The 15,209-nt window shown below is 32.6% G+C and overlaps 2 protein-coding genes across 2 annotated transcripts; both read right to left on the reverse strand.

Annotated features, from left to right (window-relative positions):
* Positions 1-4,786: 4,786 nt before the first annotated feature.
* On the reverse strand, positions 4,787-6,543 carry LOC120082077 (zinc finger protein CONSTANS-LIKE 16-like). The gene is made up of 2 exons (XM_039037298.2): positions 5,331-6,543; positions 4,787-5,211 (listed from the first exon to the last, which is right to left on the reverse strand). The coding sequence occupies exons 1-2, from the start codon at positions 6,273-6,275 to the stop codon at positions 4,951-4,953; spliced, it is 1,206 nt and encodes a 401-aa protein (XP_038893226.1). The 5' UTR covers positions 6,276-6,543; the 3' UTR covers positions 4,787-4,950.
* Positions 6,544-7,214: 671 nt separating this feature from the next.
* HMT-1 (Homocysteine S-methyltransferase family protein) lies at positions 7,215-10,879 on the reverse strand. Its single transcript, XM_039037299.2, has 7 exons — positions 10,416-10,879; positions 10,254-10,310; positions 9,108-9,313; positions 8,877-9,006; positions 7,944-8,147; positions 7,792-7,863; positions 7,215-7,690 (listed from the first exon to the last, which is right to left on the reverse strand). Exons 1-7 carry the CDS (start codon positions 10,584-10,586, stop codon positions 7,544-7,546), a joined length of 987 nt encoding a protein of 328 aa, XP_038893227.1. The 5' UTR covers positions 10,587-10,879; the 3' UTR covers positions 7,215-7,543.
* Positions 10,880-15,209: the final 4,330 nt, after the last annotated feature.

The following is a 15,209-nucleotide window of genomic DNA, read 5'->3' on the forward strand; positions in this document are numbered from 1 at the left end:
AGCATTGGATTGTGGACAGATGTTGATGTGAAGAAGTTGAGGCCTATGTATGTGTATCCCATGCACAAGGCAGTTATTCCCATTTACTGTGCCCTCCAATTTTTATTGTAAAAATAATAATAATACTAAACTTATATAGTTTTAGTGTCTGAATGAACTAATGAACGTTCGTCCTTTTTAGTTTTGGACTTTATAAATTTCTATACATTTTTTTATATTTAATTTTCGACTAGAGTTTAAGCTTTGGTTACTTTCATATTTAATCTCTATTTTAAAAGTAATAGCGTAGATAATGTATATATATAAATAGATAATAAAGAGGATCTATAGTTGTCAAAATAAGTGTAGCTCGACTTACATAGTGTTTGTAATATTACCTTTGAAGTTAGAGGCTCAACTCTTCTACGTCACATGTTATAAAAAACAAAAAAGAAAAAAAATGAGGGTCCATAGTTTGTTTAAAATATCATTAGTAGATAACGAAACCTACTCCGATTGAATTTACCAGTATTGGTTGGACTTGGACCATTTATTCAAATTTGTTTGATAACTAAAGAGTTGGTTTATAGATATTTTCAGATAATGTATATAAATTAGTAGTTCTAGAATAACTCAAGGTTGTGTGTGTGTTTTTTTTAAATGGACGGGGAATAAAAAAAAGGAGATTGAAAAATGTCAAACTATTTACATAAATAGCAAAAAAAAAAAACATTAATAGATATTGATAGATTTCTATTAATCTCTATCAAAAAAAATATTAAATTTTACTATTTTATATAAATAGTTTATTAATTTATTTTGAAAATCTCCTTAAAAAAAATGTAAATAAGTTGTATTGAATGAAATAAGACCGAAAAAGGGCATACGCATAACTGTCCTAAATTCTTATGGGCCCGAACTAGGGATGAAATCATTTTTGGGCCGGATGGGTTGGGTCCAGAACCAGGGATGAAATCATTGGGCAACGAGTTCAAATTCTTGATGGGCCTGAACTATGGGCTGATATATCCGTTTGATATTTCTACAAAATTCAGATACCCGTCGGTATTTCAATTGAGATCGACATTAAATCTCATTTTTCTTTTAACAAAATCCTTATCTTTCACCGTCTTTCATTTTGCATTAAGGTCACGTTTACTTGTTGAAAAGTAATCCATTAATAATAATATAAAAAGTATCCCAGTTAATTGCTTTTATTGTTATTTACTATTTTTTTATAGTCATAATGAGATGTGGGATCCGTCATGAAATTTGTAATCAAATCGTGTAACTTAATTGAGGAATAAAAGATGTTTAAATCTGATTGCTACCGTAACAATATGAAAATTATGTATTTACTACATTTATTTTTACCTTTATTGTTACTATTACAGTTAGGGTTAAACAGTAATGATAACGGGTAAAATGTGACAGATTCATAATCATATGTAACGCGATAAAAAGCAATTCATTTGTTTTATTCCCTTCCCCTATCCTTTCAAAGCCCATAGGTTGGGCGCTCCCGCTTGACTAATAGTTTCGAAATGCTCTTCCGCTGAGCGAAGCTGCGAGCCTACCCTTCTCGAGCCTACTTAAATAGCTTACGCTTACCAAGCCTAGTCTACAAAAAGAGGGCTACAACAAGCAAGCTTTCCCCCTCTTTTTGATTATTTACAACAATAAGTTGAAGTGGGGAAAGAGTATATTTTCCTGTCCTTATTTGATTTTGATTTATTCTAGCATATTACAATTCATCTATCAATAAAATTTCATTCCGATTACACCAATTTTCATTATAATTTGGTAAACATTACCTAAGTTTTTCTTCAACAAGGTTTGATCATTGCTTAAAACACATAAAAACAAATGGTTTGGTTTCTAATGAGAAATCAAATGTGGGTATTGCCTATCGTAAAATGCATAAAGTTTTTTAGAAATAGGGAGAAAGAAATATTGTTAAAATCAAAGGAATGGAAGACTTAAAATTATGAGAAAGGAACCAAATAACTGAAAATTATTGGACAATGTTAGGGAAATCCATTTTCTGGTTGAAGAACCAAACAATGTCAAGAATATAATAGCGTTGACTTTTTGCTTTATATATTTTTTCTAGTTCAACAATGGTAAATGAGAAAATGATAGGTTTGTATGTCATGAAATTCTGCGTACTTCTGGTTTCATTTGAAAATAATAATTCAATTTGTTTAAGACAGTTTTCAAATATAGAAAAAATGAACCAATTCATTCGTAATAGACAGTAATATTTTACTATATTTGAAACTATTTTTTCAATAATTTCACTATTTAAAATAATTATCCTTCATTTTTAAATTATAAAAAGCTAGATCTACAGTTTCAAAAAGTTAAATTCAAATTAACCATATCCAGAACACATCCATCTAAACCTCTGACCTCAATATTGATAGTACGAGCACTATATCACTTGAGTTACGCTCACGTTGGCTTAAAAAAAAATATTTATAAATTTATTTTAGTTATTATATTTAAAATAAGATTTTTTTTTACTTATTTATCATACAGTATAATCTACTTTTTCAAATTTAAGTTAAAATTTATCAGACACCAATTTACTTTATTTAACAAGTGATTTTTGTAAAAGTCCATTACTATCGACTCCAAACTAAACCTAAAGATAAACAGAGTTTGGGCCTAAAGATAAAAAGATTCAATAAGGGTGTGTTTGGTGGGGGATAAAAGTAGATAGTTGAGTTGAGTCGAGTTGGTAATTATTATCTGGAGAGTTAAATCATATGTATTTGTTTGCAGAGTTGAATTGAGTTGGTAATTATTATTTGCGTTTGTTGTGTTGAGTTGAATTGAGTTGAGGGATCTGATGTAGTTTCTTGTGAACGAGATTAGTTCTATTTTTTTCTGTTTGTTTTTTTTTTTTTTTTTTTTTTTTTTTTTTTTTTTTTTAATTTTATGCTTTGCAATTGTTGATTAAGTTTTAAATATACACGTATTTTTTCAAATCATTTATGACATAAACTGGACAATTTCATTTTTTTTTCAATTTGAGAACATAATAGATTATTTTTCATATATTCTTTTCAAAAACTGTAATAATTCTAATTCTCTTGCATCTATAAAACATACCAATAAAATACATTTCATATTGTTGCTCAATTAATTGGTATATTGTATGTATATATATTGAAGGTAATTATCCCAATTACTAATTGGTATATTGTATGTATATATATTGAATCTTGCTAACTTAATATTATTATTTCACATATCATATAGTTTATTTTTATATAATATGAGTAGTATATTTGGAATTGAAATTATACATAGGATAATTACCTTTCATTTGATTATGATGAGGAGAATGTGATGTAGTACAGTAACATTTTTCATAAGATCACAAAAATAATATGAACCAACTGAACATGTGATCGTTTCAAAAAAAAAATCACAAAATATATGTTCTTTTCGATACTTATAATATCCGTGTCATAATACAAACACAAAAATTACATGTCGTGACGTATGCAAAAGTTATCATTCTCTTGACGATAAAAAAAAAACCAGATATGGGGATAATCCAAATGGCGAAGATGAGGGAAGAGAGAAAGAAATGAAAATATCACTGGTTTTTAGAATTAGTTTTGAGTGGGTAAAAAATGTGGTTTTAATAACCACAGTTTTTCTTTATGGGCTTAACAAATATGTTAATAAATACCCACCCAACCCAACAACATATACCCATTTATCAAACACCCCTAAATAGTTTTTTTTGTTTGTCCACATTAATCAATAAGTAGAATGAAACCAATAGTATCGAGTGCCTTATCCATCTAAATTAAAATGCACATAACAAAAGAAGGGCAATACAGAGAACAAACATAAAGGTAGGTCCACATTTCGCTAAATTTGAAATAATATTGGAATTTTTGTTTCTTTGAAAACGAAACGTAAGAATTGATATTGGGACATAATTTCCAAAGAGGTACAAGTCTTTACAAGTTTATTACATGGGCCCACTTACACTTATCGTATCTATTTAAAGACCATACATTCATTCTCAACAATCTAACAAAGCTTAGTTTAGAAAAAATAAAATATCAATTTAAACTCCTAAACTTTATAGCAATTAAAATCATGAATTAATAATTATATCAATTTAAGTCTCGAATATTTATATTTGTATCAATTAAACTATTAAACTTTAAAAAAAGAATCAATCTAGATTTTTAAGTTTAAAATTTCCTTTGACAATTGTCCATGAATCAACTCTAATCGTTCGTTTTGTAAAACCGACGTTTGAAGAAGTCTACACACATGTAAAATTGATGCATGGATGATTTTCAAATATAATGGTAAAACAAGGCCTAATTTATTCACTTATGAAAATTTAGAAGTTTAATTGATATAAATTATAAATTTCACACAAAATTTGCCAAATGCAAACTAGAAGAAGGTGTAAATTGATATATTTATGAAAATTAAAGGTTTAAATTGATAAAATTAATAATCAAAGATTTTAATTGATACAATCCTTAAAATTTAGGGACATAAATTGACATTTTTATTAATTATTGAAAGTTAGGTTATGATTTTTTTAAATATTTAATTATTTAATGGGTTCTTCATATCAACAAAATTTTATTTGTTTGTTTTTTTACCATATGTGAAATCAAATGATCGAACATCTAATCTCAAGATTGATATTGATTATCACATATTTTAAGTTAGTTTAGCTTTCAATTAAATCTTTCCAGAGAGGCCACTGAGTGTAGGTTTCACATACAAAACTTCATTAGACATTTCTAGGAATCAAAAGTGGGAGAAAGAGAATTCAATTATAATTTTCCGATGAATATAGTGACCGACCTTAACTTTGGATAAAAGACATTATTGTATAAAATTAGTGGTACAAAATCAACATTGGCTATTAAATTCCGAACACGCACAAATGATATATATAATATATGATGTTAATAATCATTAATTAAACAAAGGCAAAGGTGGTGGTGGAAAGCAAGAGGATCTCTTCACAAACCTTCCTTTCATTCTCGGTCTCTTCTCTGCATTCAATTTTCGAACTTCATATCTTATTTTCTTTGCAAATAATCTCGTCCTTCTCTTCTCTCTATATCTCGATACTCGTGCTTCTCTCTCTCCTTCGACTCCGGCCACCGCCTGTCGGCCAATTCTGCCGCCAAGCTCCCCGTAAGTTTGATAATAACAATCACTCTCACACACACCCTTCATAAAAACATACTTCACTTTCAGAGACAGCATTTATTATATGAAATACATTCTTAAAACAATAACACAAGCTACTAAATATCATAGGACACAATTAAGAAGGGAAGGGAGCAAACCATGTAGTCCGGCCAGTAATAATCGAGGTCGAGATTCGGTCGATCACCGGACGTCCATGGAGTTCCTCTGCTCCCCCAAGCTATTATCACTGCTTCACTATCCAAACTCAATGATACTTTCTTTTTGTTTTCAACAATATTCGTCTCTTCCATCTCAAGTTCACCGTTCTTCACCAATGCCCTGACTTCCATCATCACCTTGTCTTCCTCACTGCACGTCGTTGGATTGCTGCCGAAGTCCATAAAGTTCAGCTCAAATGGCTCCCTCATTGTATCGGCTTCTGCGCTGAGCATCGGAGTTAATTCCTCTATCTCATCTGGTTCAATCTTAATAAGTTCGCGGCTGTTTAAAGAATAATCATCATTAGTCATTGAGTGCTCTTTGGAAGCTGCTAGCCCCAGTTCTTCCATATCAAAGCACTCATTATCAAGCGAGTTCCCCAACAAACTCTCAACATCAGCTGCGAATTCAGCAGGATCCATATCGTACGAGAGATACCCATTTGAACTTTCTTTTCCCCCAACAAAACTAGCCAAATTACCATCTTTTGAATCGGCTCCCAATACAGGAACTCTATGAAGGAGAAGCTGTTCTTGATCTTCAGTTTCTTCTTTAGCACTCACCTCCGGAACCTGAGCAAATGGCTTCCTTGCCGGAGCAGTCTTTCCCATTCGAGGCGACCGTGGCTTTTTGGTGAAGCCCTGGTGCCATGAGGCAGCAGAGGAGTTGTCTGAAGAGGGTCTGAAAGAGGCAGTTTGAAGACGAACTCGCTCGTGCCTACGAGCCAAGGAATTGGCAGAGTGAACTGAAGCATCACAAGCTTGGCACAGAAAAGCATCATCGGCAGCACAGTACCACCGAGCCCGCTTGCTGATACAGCTATCACAGGCTCTGGCGGTTTTACCTCCCTCTACTGTTTTCTCCACACTTTTCCTCATCGTCATTGAATTCAAATAACCAGAAATGTTAGAAGAGTCAATAGACTCGAAAACTCAGGTGAGAATGTGAGTTTGTATTAAAAACTCAACTTGCAGGCTTCAAATTGGACATTGTACATAGAGTCCGAGTCTGATATTTTCTACGAGTTCGTCTTTCTTTTTTTATAAAAGTTCACGAGAAAATATTTTAACAGGACACCATCGAGGGGCCAAGGGCATGCCCCACAGACTGCGCTTTTACAGTTAAATTCACAACAGAGAAGGGTCTCAACTGGGAAAGAATTGCACTTTTAGGCACTTTTTTACTAAAAAAAGGACTTGCTTGTGTGGGTCCCTAGAAGGGCCTTATCCACTTCTTCATTGGTTGAAGGAACAAAGTTCATCCAAAGGCTTGTTCTCTGATTGGCTGCCTAAATTTGTGGGGTACCCTAATTAAGAGGGGATGAGGAAAAGTCCGAAACCAACCCATCACTCACCTTTCTCCCTGTGAAAGGGACACTTTTACTTTTGGTTCAACTAAAAGTTGAGATCTCGTTTTAGGGCCCCCCGTCCCAATTTGCATTATCCATTACCTTCTGTCTAATCCCATACTTTTCGGCTTCTTCTTCTCAGTCTACGTTAAGGATAAACAATTGTTCCTCCACTTTTTATCTTTTCCCAGAAGAAAGAAGATTTTCTCAGCCCAGCTCGAGCTGATCAAATCAGTCGAGATTATATATATATATATATGCACACTTGCAATTATTTTATAAGCAACTAAGATTGGGAATATAGGGAAAATTTCTGATATGTAGATTTCCTAATCCAGTAAGGGATTTGAATTCTGTCGGTTCTTATTTTCCTGCTCATAAACTTCCAAGTTCTGCCTCAGCATCCAAAGTTTGCATTGTCCTGATTGACCAACTCTCTAAGTTTTTATCATTCCTTGAAATAAAATATAAAATATGCTCCGAAAATGTAATAGTTTTCTTTTCTCAATTTATTTGAATATCAGAAATAGGAGAAAATGCCTACTTTCTTTAACTAGTCTTTCGAGTTTGATACAGTAAAATCTATAAAGGTAACAAGTACATCTGGAGTACATACTGTAACACCTCAATCTTGTAGTTACAAAAGAACTAAAAAAAGGTTAAAAAAATTATTCCAAAGAAAGTATTTTGAAGTTACCGACCAACTTGCCTCTCGCTTTAGGACCAACTTGCCTGATTTAGTACAATCTTTCCGTTCAGTCAACAATCTCATCCAGCTACAGACAGTCAACTTATCAATTGTCACTAATGAGAGCTTTCTTTCAAAACCTTTGATATAGCTCGGATGGTAGACGGTGTTGTACGACAACAGCCTCCAATGAATGTTGCTCCCAAATTGCGCCATCTTGAACTAAATGATTCGAATTTGTCATCACCAAAACAATTTGATGGCTAACAAAACGAGAACACTAAATTAGTAATGGAAATATCCCAATGTAGGCCCACAAACCATGAAATATCAGAGTGGGAGAAGGAAGAATAAGTTGACTCACCAGCCATTTCTTGGATCTGCCATCCCATACCTCGCCACTATTGGGATAGACAACAATGTGCTTGTTTGTTAACTGTAGCGAGCATTTCGGTTTCAAAACCATTGAACAAGAAAGCAATATCAAATTTCAACTATAAGAGATTTATTTCCTACCTCTTTGAACTTTGTAATGAGGGCTTCGATAAAATGAGGAGGTGTACAGTTTATGCCTACTGCATTTACTTTGTCACTTTTATTAATTGCATGGAGGCACTTCTCGAAGCTCTCTCCAGATGGTGCATTCTCACCATCTATGGAGCTAAAGCAGATCCAAGATGGAATTTGGATGTTTTCTTCTTCGAGCAACTCCACACAGGCCTACTTTTTTTAAGACCAGAGTGGAAGGAACAAAGGTAAGATTGGTTGGAAACAAGATCATAGAGAGGACAGGAAACCAAACAAAATGCAAAAACAATTGAAACAAGTGTCCTGACATGCTCATGACAATAATCAGAAACATTCAACATTTTTCTTCCATTTCATAACAAAGACTAACTAAATCAGAATTCTGGTTTAGGAATTAAAATAGAGTGAAAAAGGGAGTACACTGCATCCGCATGAACCTCCTGATAATATCCATAAATGACTTGTTTTTGGTAAGAGAGGGACATTACTATATGTAAATTCGGGATTCTATCTGGAATTGGAAGTGTAAAATGGGATCATTTCTAAATCAAGAGACTTGAACAGGATTTATATCCATAATAATAATAATAATTATTATTATTATTTGAAAAGAAATCAAAATTTTATTATAAAACAATTTTGATCATGAATTACACAATTCATAAACTAACCTAATGATGCATGGGTCCCCCATTCACACCACGCCATGATGGTCATCAAATTACCTTGATCCCTTGAAGTGAACTACTCATAAATTCAGAACAGATTATAAAATACAGGGTAAGCTGTTTCCTCAAATACTTTATCACTCAGACCAAAGCATAACAACATAATTTACAGTGGTATCATCACTGCGGCAGAAAGAGTGGGTCTATCATTAAACCACAATTTAGATGATATAAGAGTTGGCATAACACAAACCTGGGCTTCGAGTTTATTGGGAATAGTCTCAAATGCAAGCAAATCTGGGCTTGCATCAACAAGAATCTGCAATCTGCGTCGATGAAAGTCCTTCAGCTTATCCACATTCACATCTGGCCCATAATGCCCACTGGGAGGGGGGGGGAAAGAGGTTTAGGTCAGATTGTCAATTCCATATATTTACAAATTCCTTATGACTCTTTATTTCAATATTTCATATGAATGATTCACCTATACTCTGAGCCATCAGCAAGATAGGCACCATAGCTTCCAATGGATGCTGCAACCAAAGCCCTATGGTACTTATGCCCTGGGATACTCTTCACAGAATCCCAGAAACCATCACGAGCTTCAATGGCCAATTTAACACTCTTTTCTAAAAGCAATTCCCCTTCTTCCACGGACAGCCCCTTTGATATAAACCCAGGAATGGTGGCCTGTAATAGAATAAAATGTGTGACAAGAGAGAGTAATTAACTGGCTTGAATACTGATTTATTGGTTTTCTGTTTATAATTTCTAACAGAAGGAATTATTTCTATACGAAGTTTCGGAGATATAAAGCAAAAAAAATACTTCAATCTTATTCCTTAAGATTATTGGAATTCTTAAGAAACTGTAAGGCACAAACTGATGTCGTATTTCACACTCCAATTTTATTTCGGGTCAAAAAAATAGAGAGAATTCTGAAAAAGGCATATAAATTCAATATATTGATCTATACAAATCCTGAGTTATACAAAACTGAATTTCAATTCATTGGCAAAATGAAGCTCTTTTACGATGTTATGGCCATATAGCATGACAAACTAAATATCAGTTTAAATGCCGTTAAAAAAAAAATCTGATTTATAGCACTTTTGGCAATTGAACTAAACCCATGTGGTTAGAAATTAGTTAGCACACAAACATTACCCTTTGAGATACTAAATAACGTCGCCCTGCCTGTGTATAGTCGCTTATTACAACATCCGATTACAAACTGTAATGTAGCATAATTTAGGTCCACTAATTATAACAACTTGAATGTCTAGAAATGTTACTCCATGGGAAGCACTTTAATCCAATTCATTTAACTTTATTGAAATTCTCCAATTTAATCCAATTCATTTAACAGCGTTCCATCTTGGTTCATCATTTCATGACAGGATAGAAATGCTCATTTTGTACTTTAATTTCAATTCAAGAGGAGTGATCAGTTTGATCCTCATTCATTCTGTTCATCAGCATTAAAATATCCAATTCGGATCATCAAGTTTTGAACAAACAGCAGTAAAACATTTAAAAGAAAGGTACTCCAAAGCCGGTCACACCAAAGACTTCCACTTATGCAGTGGAAAAGAGAACAAAGAAAGCTCGGTCCATTCGAATAGCAAACCTGATAAGATGAAGAAACCAAAATATCTGCTCCAGCCTTTAAGTACTCCAAATGGACCTACACATTTAAACCAATCAATAAACACCAATGAGAATGAAACGTGATTCACCAAAACAAAGGAGGAAAAGAGAAACAACAATAACAGAGAGTGTAAGAGAGGACCTTCTTGATTAGGTCAGGATCATTAATGAGGCAAACAGCACTCCAAAGTGGATCGTTAATGACAGCGCCGTGTTTCTCAAGTTGCGTGGCGAAACCTCCATCAATCACCGCACAACCTCCAGCGTTCTGTAATAGATCATCCAACAATGTGGTCGCCTTCTTCATCACCATCTCCTCGTTCTGTCTGCCTCGCTGTTTCTCTTCTTCTTCTTCTCCTTCGTTTGAAAATCAATACGCAATTACCGGCATTGAGGGAGGGGGGCAGGATTGAGAGACAAGGTCAATATGAATATGAATATTGTTGCTCTGTCTCTGAACATGGACGCCTTTTTCACTCACATTCTCCGGCCGTCGGTTTGTCGCTTTCTAAAGTCATGCGCGCCAATATCACCGGTTTTGTAGCCCTCGGGGTTGGTGGAGAATCGAAACCCAAATCCATTTTCATTCTTTTCTGTTTCAAATTCATGGGCTCAAGCCCATTCACTTTTCTATTATTCTCGTTCTACCCTTACCGTCCCGATATTTTCATATTTGCCCTCTTATATTATTTATTCATATTCTTGCCTTCAAGGTTTTAAAAAGTCCAAGCCGATAGATATTTTTGGAGAATTTATTTAAATAAAACTTAAAATATTCCTTTACTATTTTTTAAAAAAATTTATAGTTTTCCTACCAATATCAATCCTTATCATTATCAACATTTTTATCGACATTTTAAACATTGATTCCAATAACTTGAAAATTAGTTTAAAATCCAAGGAATGATCATGGATATTAATTTAAGAAGAAATGGTACTACACCAATAAATCAATATGATTGATTTGGAAAAAAGGGTATATATGATATATTTTATTTGTATACGGAATTTGCAAGAGAGTTATTCCTTTTTAAATCATACCTACAAGCTCATCTAGATGTGAATGTTTCATTTGATTATTAATCAAGAAAGTTAATTTTGGTGAAAATTATAATTTATATCAACATGTCTATGTAGATGTGAATGTTTCATTTAATTAATCGAATATGTAATGCAATTTCTCAACAAGCACATTGAATGTCATGTTACATTAATCAAATGGGCAGATGTGAGCTAATTAAAAAGTCCAACCCACAAAGAATATATTATGCTTTTATTTTACATAAGGAAAAGGAGTAGCTATCAATTTACTCAACCAAAAATCAAGGCTGCCTCGCAGGAGATGGGGGTTTGGTAGGAAAATGATAGTTTCACTTTCATTTCATTTGTCAGATCAGCTGCCGTTTGTTTCAAAGTTAGAATGTGAATAAGACTTTTATATATATATACACAATTAATCTCTTATTAAGTATTATTCAACTCATATGAATTATATATTCTCAATTAAGAAGTTAAAGATTTGTTTGATAGGCAATTTGAAAATATTGAAAACCAAAGATTTATTTAAAATAGATTTGTATTTGATAGCAGATTTAGAAATTAAATTTAAATCTAAATAATTTTTTAAAATGTATTTAAAAATTATAAAATTAATTGTAGTTATCCACTAAATAATGAGTTGAATATAAACCATTACTACTTAATTTATGAACTTTTTTCTATTGATTTTTTTTGTATAATTATTATTTTGTAATATCATACAATATATTATATATTGTATATTTACCTATTTATTTTTAAAAAATTGGGCATGAAATACTACATTTGTTGTTATTGTTTTTTTAATCATTTTTAATATAATTATGCATTTTAAAATTTTGAATTTGAAATATGGATATACTGTAGAACATAAAAAAATTATTTTCACGCATATATGTTGAACTGAAATCAATATTAATTGGAGATGAAATTACATTGCAGGGGTTCGAACACATGACTTTTATAGATCACATGCTCTCATACCATCTTAAATTATCGATTGACTCAAAAGTTTAAACTAGTGGGTAAAGGTAAATTTAATCATATATCATCTACTAAGAGATTCCAATCATGATTTTGAAGTGTATATATATATATATAAAGAATGGTTGTAAAAAGGACTTTTTAGCATAGAATTTAAAGCAAAAGAATAAGAGAGTAGAGTTGTAAAATAATTTAATATCCCTGAGTTGTATGTGGTAGATTCACCTAAGTCTCACCTACAACCTGTAGTAAATAAGTAGACTGTCAAAATAATGGGTTCAAAGGGAAATTATCAATGGCTCGGCAGCCTACCCATCAATGGGTTGCCTTATCCGAGATTCCCTAGGCAATCCAGTCTCAAGTGGTTGCAATTTTATAAACAAAAAGGTTCGGCCCATTCTTTTTCTTAAGTTAAAACGATTTTAGAAGGATTAAGTGAATTTCGTTGTACTTCAAAATCTACTATTTTGCATAGACTTCTACGCTCTTTCTTATCAATTTACTTAATTCTAAGGAGTTTGATCTTATGAATTGAGTATTTTTGTTGGTGAAATCCTTTTTATTGTATCCTCTGTTAGTGTCACACCTCCTCTTGAACTTACCTCTTATACTTGAAAGGAGGTGTGAAGACGACAAATACTATTCTTTTACGATATCTACTACCCATCTTACATATGTTTTACAAACAACCCTATAGCCAAGTATAACATAGCAACAACTCTCTGGCTAACTTATTTTATTACAACCAATATAATGTTTATACAACGTCCAAACACAACTTAGATAATTCAACTCCTAGGTTATATAACTCATAAAGAGCATACTTTAATCCAAAAGCATGGCTATAATGTAGCAGATCTTGACCTTAGCAACACCCTAAAACTTCACTCTTACGCTACTTGGAGGAAAAACAAAGCATTTGAAAAGCATGAGCTAGGAAACCTAGTGAGTATGCTTTTATACAGAGATAGGTTTTGCTTTTGAAATTCATTTTGAAAACATTCGCATAGACAATCAGTCATACAACAATATCAGAGTATAAACACGTAAATATCTCAATATGTTAACTAAGACAATACTGGCATGTTCATAAGCTTTTCCAAAGTAAACCATTCCACCAAATACAAGTTCGAGGAAACAATCCCAATACCCAATACAATGTGCCGAATGTGCACATGTAAAAAATTATCGCTAGACATACTCGGGTACACTGACAATCCTAGCTAGATCATATTCACAATCCTAGCTAGATGTCCACGAGATATGCTAACATTTCTAGGGTACAATTCCAGTTTTCAGTCAAATCATTATAAAACATACTTTCAAGCAAAACCAAAATTAAAATAGTAATCTAAGTAAAACTACGAAAAACTAGTGATTAAAATCCAAGAAATCACATTTTCAGATCATGCCAAGTTTTTAAATCATACATATATATCATACCATATATGTATATAGATGCATCAAAACCTTTGAAAATAAATCACTCACAGTTCGCCAGCAGTGTTTTTTTCCTTGTCCCTAAGCTTTTGGTTTCCTAGTTCCTACTCGGATCCCGGGCCTGTACTAGCCCAAATTTAGCTTGAAACCTCACACACACACACACCACCAACATGGACCTCGTATGCATTCACTATCTCCTTGCTATGCGTCCAACCCTAGTTTTCACTTAGTTGTGCATAGTTTAACGCATGATTGTCCAACACTTAACCATTTCTTCTCCTATACGTTCACCTAGACCTAAACATCCCAAAACGGTTCTTCTTGCCCTAGTATGTGTCTAAGTGAGCCTACAATTCCAGTTATGCTTCCAACTCTTGAATCCCAACATTTTTCTCTCAATACTTGACCAAACTTTTCATCTCCTCTTCTCTTCTAAACCAACACATATTCCATTCCTAAGTCAACCACATGCTCCCAACACTTAGAAATTTTTTCAAGTATTAATGCTTCCTCCAAAACATAGTTCAGACACTTAGCTAAAATTTTACCTTCCAAATTTCAACATGTGTTCCAACTAAGTGTTCTTAACTCCAATGATTATTTAGTGATTTTTAAACCCATGTGGAGGGAAAAGAATTCATGGGCTTATAATTAGGCGATTTTGTTTCTCTTAAGAGGATAATAAAGTTGCCACTCTATTCCAGTTTTGACATAATCTCTTAGGGACTTTTTTGTATGGAAGGAGAATTTTTCTTATTGTAACATCTCTATCATTAGTTAAGAGTTAGTGTCGTAGTTTGGGTGGATGCGCCATTTATCTGAAAGAATGATAATAATAGGATTATCCTATATATTTGTTATAGATACGCTACTTCGCAAATACAACCATAACTTAGAGATAGTTGGTACGTATTTATATCTTTAAATGAAAGCTCAAATTTTCATACTCCATATTTATTGTACTAAAAAAAATTTGCTAACTTAAAAATGGCTCAACGGGTCACAATTGATATAAACTCATCAATGTGAGTATACTTCAACTTGATATGTATACTTTGGATTAAGATGTTAGATGTTCAAATTTTCAACTTCATGTATTGTTGGACAAAAAATGAAGAAATTTGACTTTCATCCCTAAAATTGATGTAAACATTCTTTTTTTAATTAAACAAATGAAATTAAATTATTGGAAAATTAAATTTCACAAATTAATAAATTCTCACTTGTGTCTTGAAATTGAAATCATATTTTTCTGAGTTCAATATGATTTTTTTTGGAATAAAGTACAATAAAATTAGGCATATCAATATCTTTCTTGACCTTATACTTCATCCATGCTTCCTTTTACTTTTACTTTAATTGATAATAAGTTCCTTATGGGTTTAATCAACAATTGGTCGGCAAGGAAGTAAATGCCATTCAATGTGATCATTTAGGCCTGTTTTTACTAATACTATTAAAAAAAATTGTT

This window comes from Benincasa hispida, chromosome 7 (assembly GCF_027475165.1).
Source record: "Benincasa hispida cultivar pf3 chromosome 7, pf3_genome.v1.1, whole genome shotgun sequence".
In the NCBI taxonomy this organism is placed as follows: domain Eukaryota; kingdom Viridiplantae; phylum Streptophyta; class Magnoliopsida; order Cucurbitales; family Cucurbitaceae; genus Benincasa; species Benincasa hispida.

Bases quoted from the DNA above. Each gene is read 5' to 3' on its own strand.
- HMT-1 (XM_039037299.2), bottom strand. From the start codon at position 10,586: ATGGTGATGAAGAAGGCGACCACATTGTTGGATGATCTATTACAGAAC. The intron at 9,314-10,253 runs GTTTGCTATTCG...ATTCTATTACAG, and splicing joins TGGTTTCTTCATCTTATCAG to GCCACCATTCCTGGGTTTAT. The intron at 7,864-7,943 runs GTAGGAAATAAA...TGCTCGCTACAG, and splicing joins TCATTACAAAGTTCAAAGAG to TTAACAAACAAGCACATTGT.
- LOC120082077 (XM_039037298.2), bottom strand. From the start codon at position 6,275: ATGACGATGAGGAAAAGTGTGGAGAAAACAGTAGAGGGAGGTAAAACC. The intron at 5,212-5,330 runs GTTTGCTCCCTT...GTTTTTATGAAG, and splicing joins ATTACTGGCCGGACTACATG to GGTGTGTGTGAGAGTGATTG.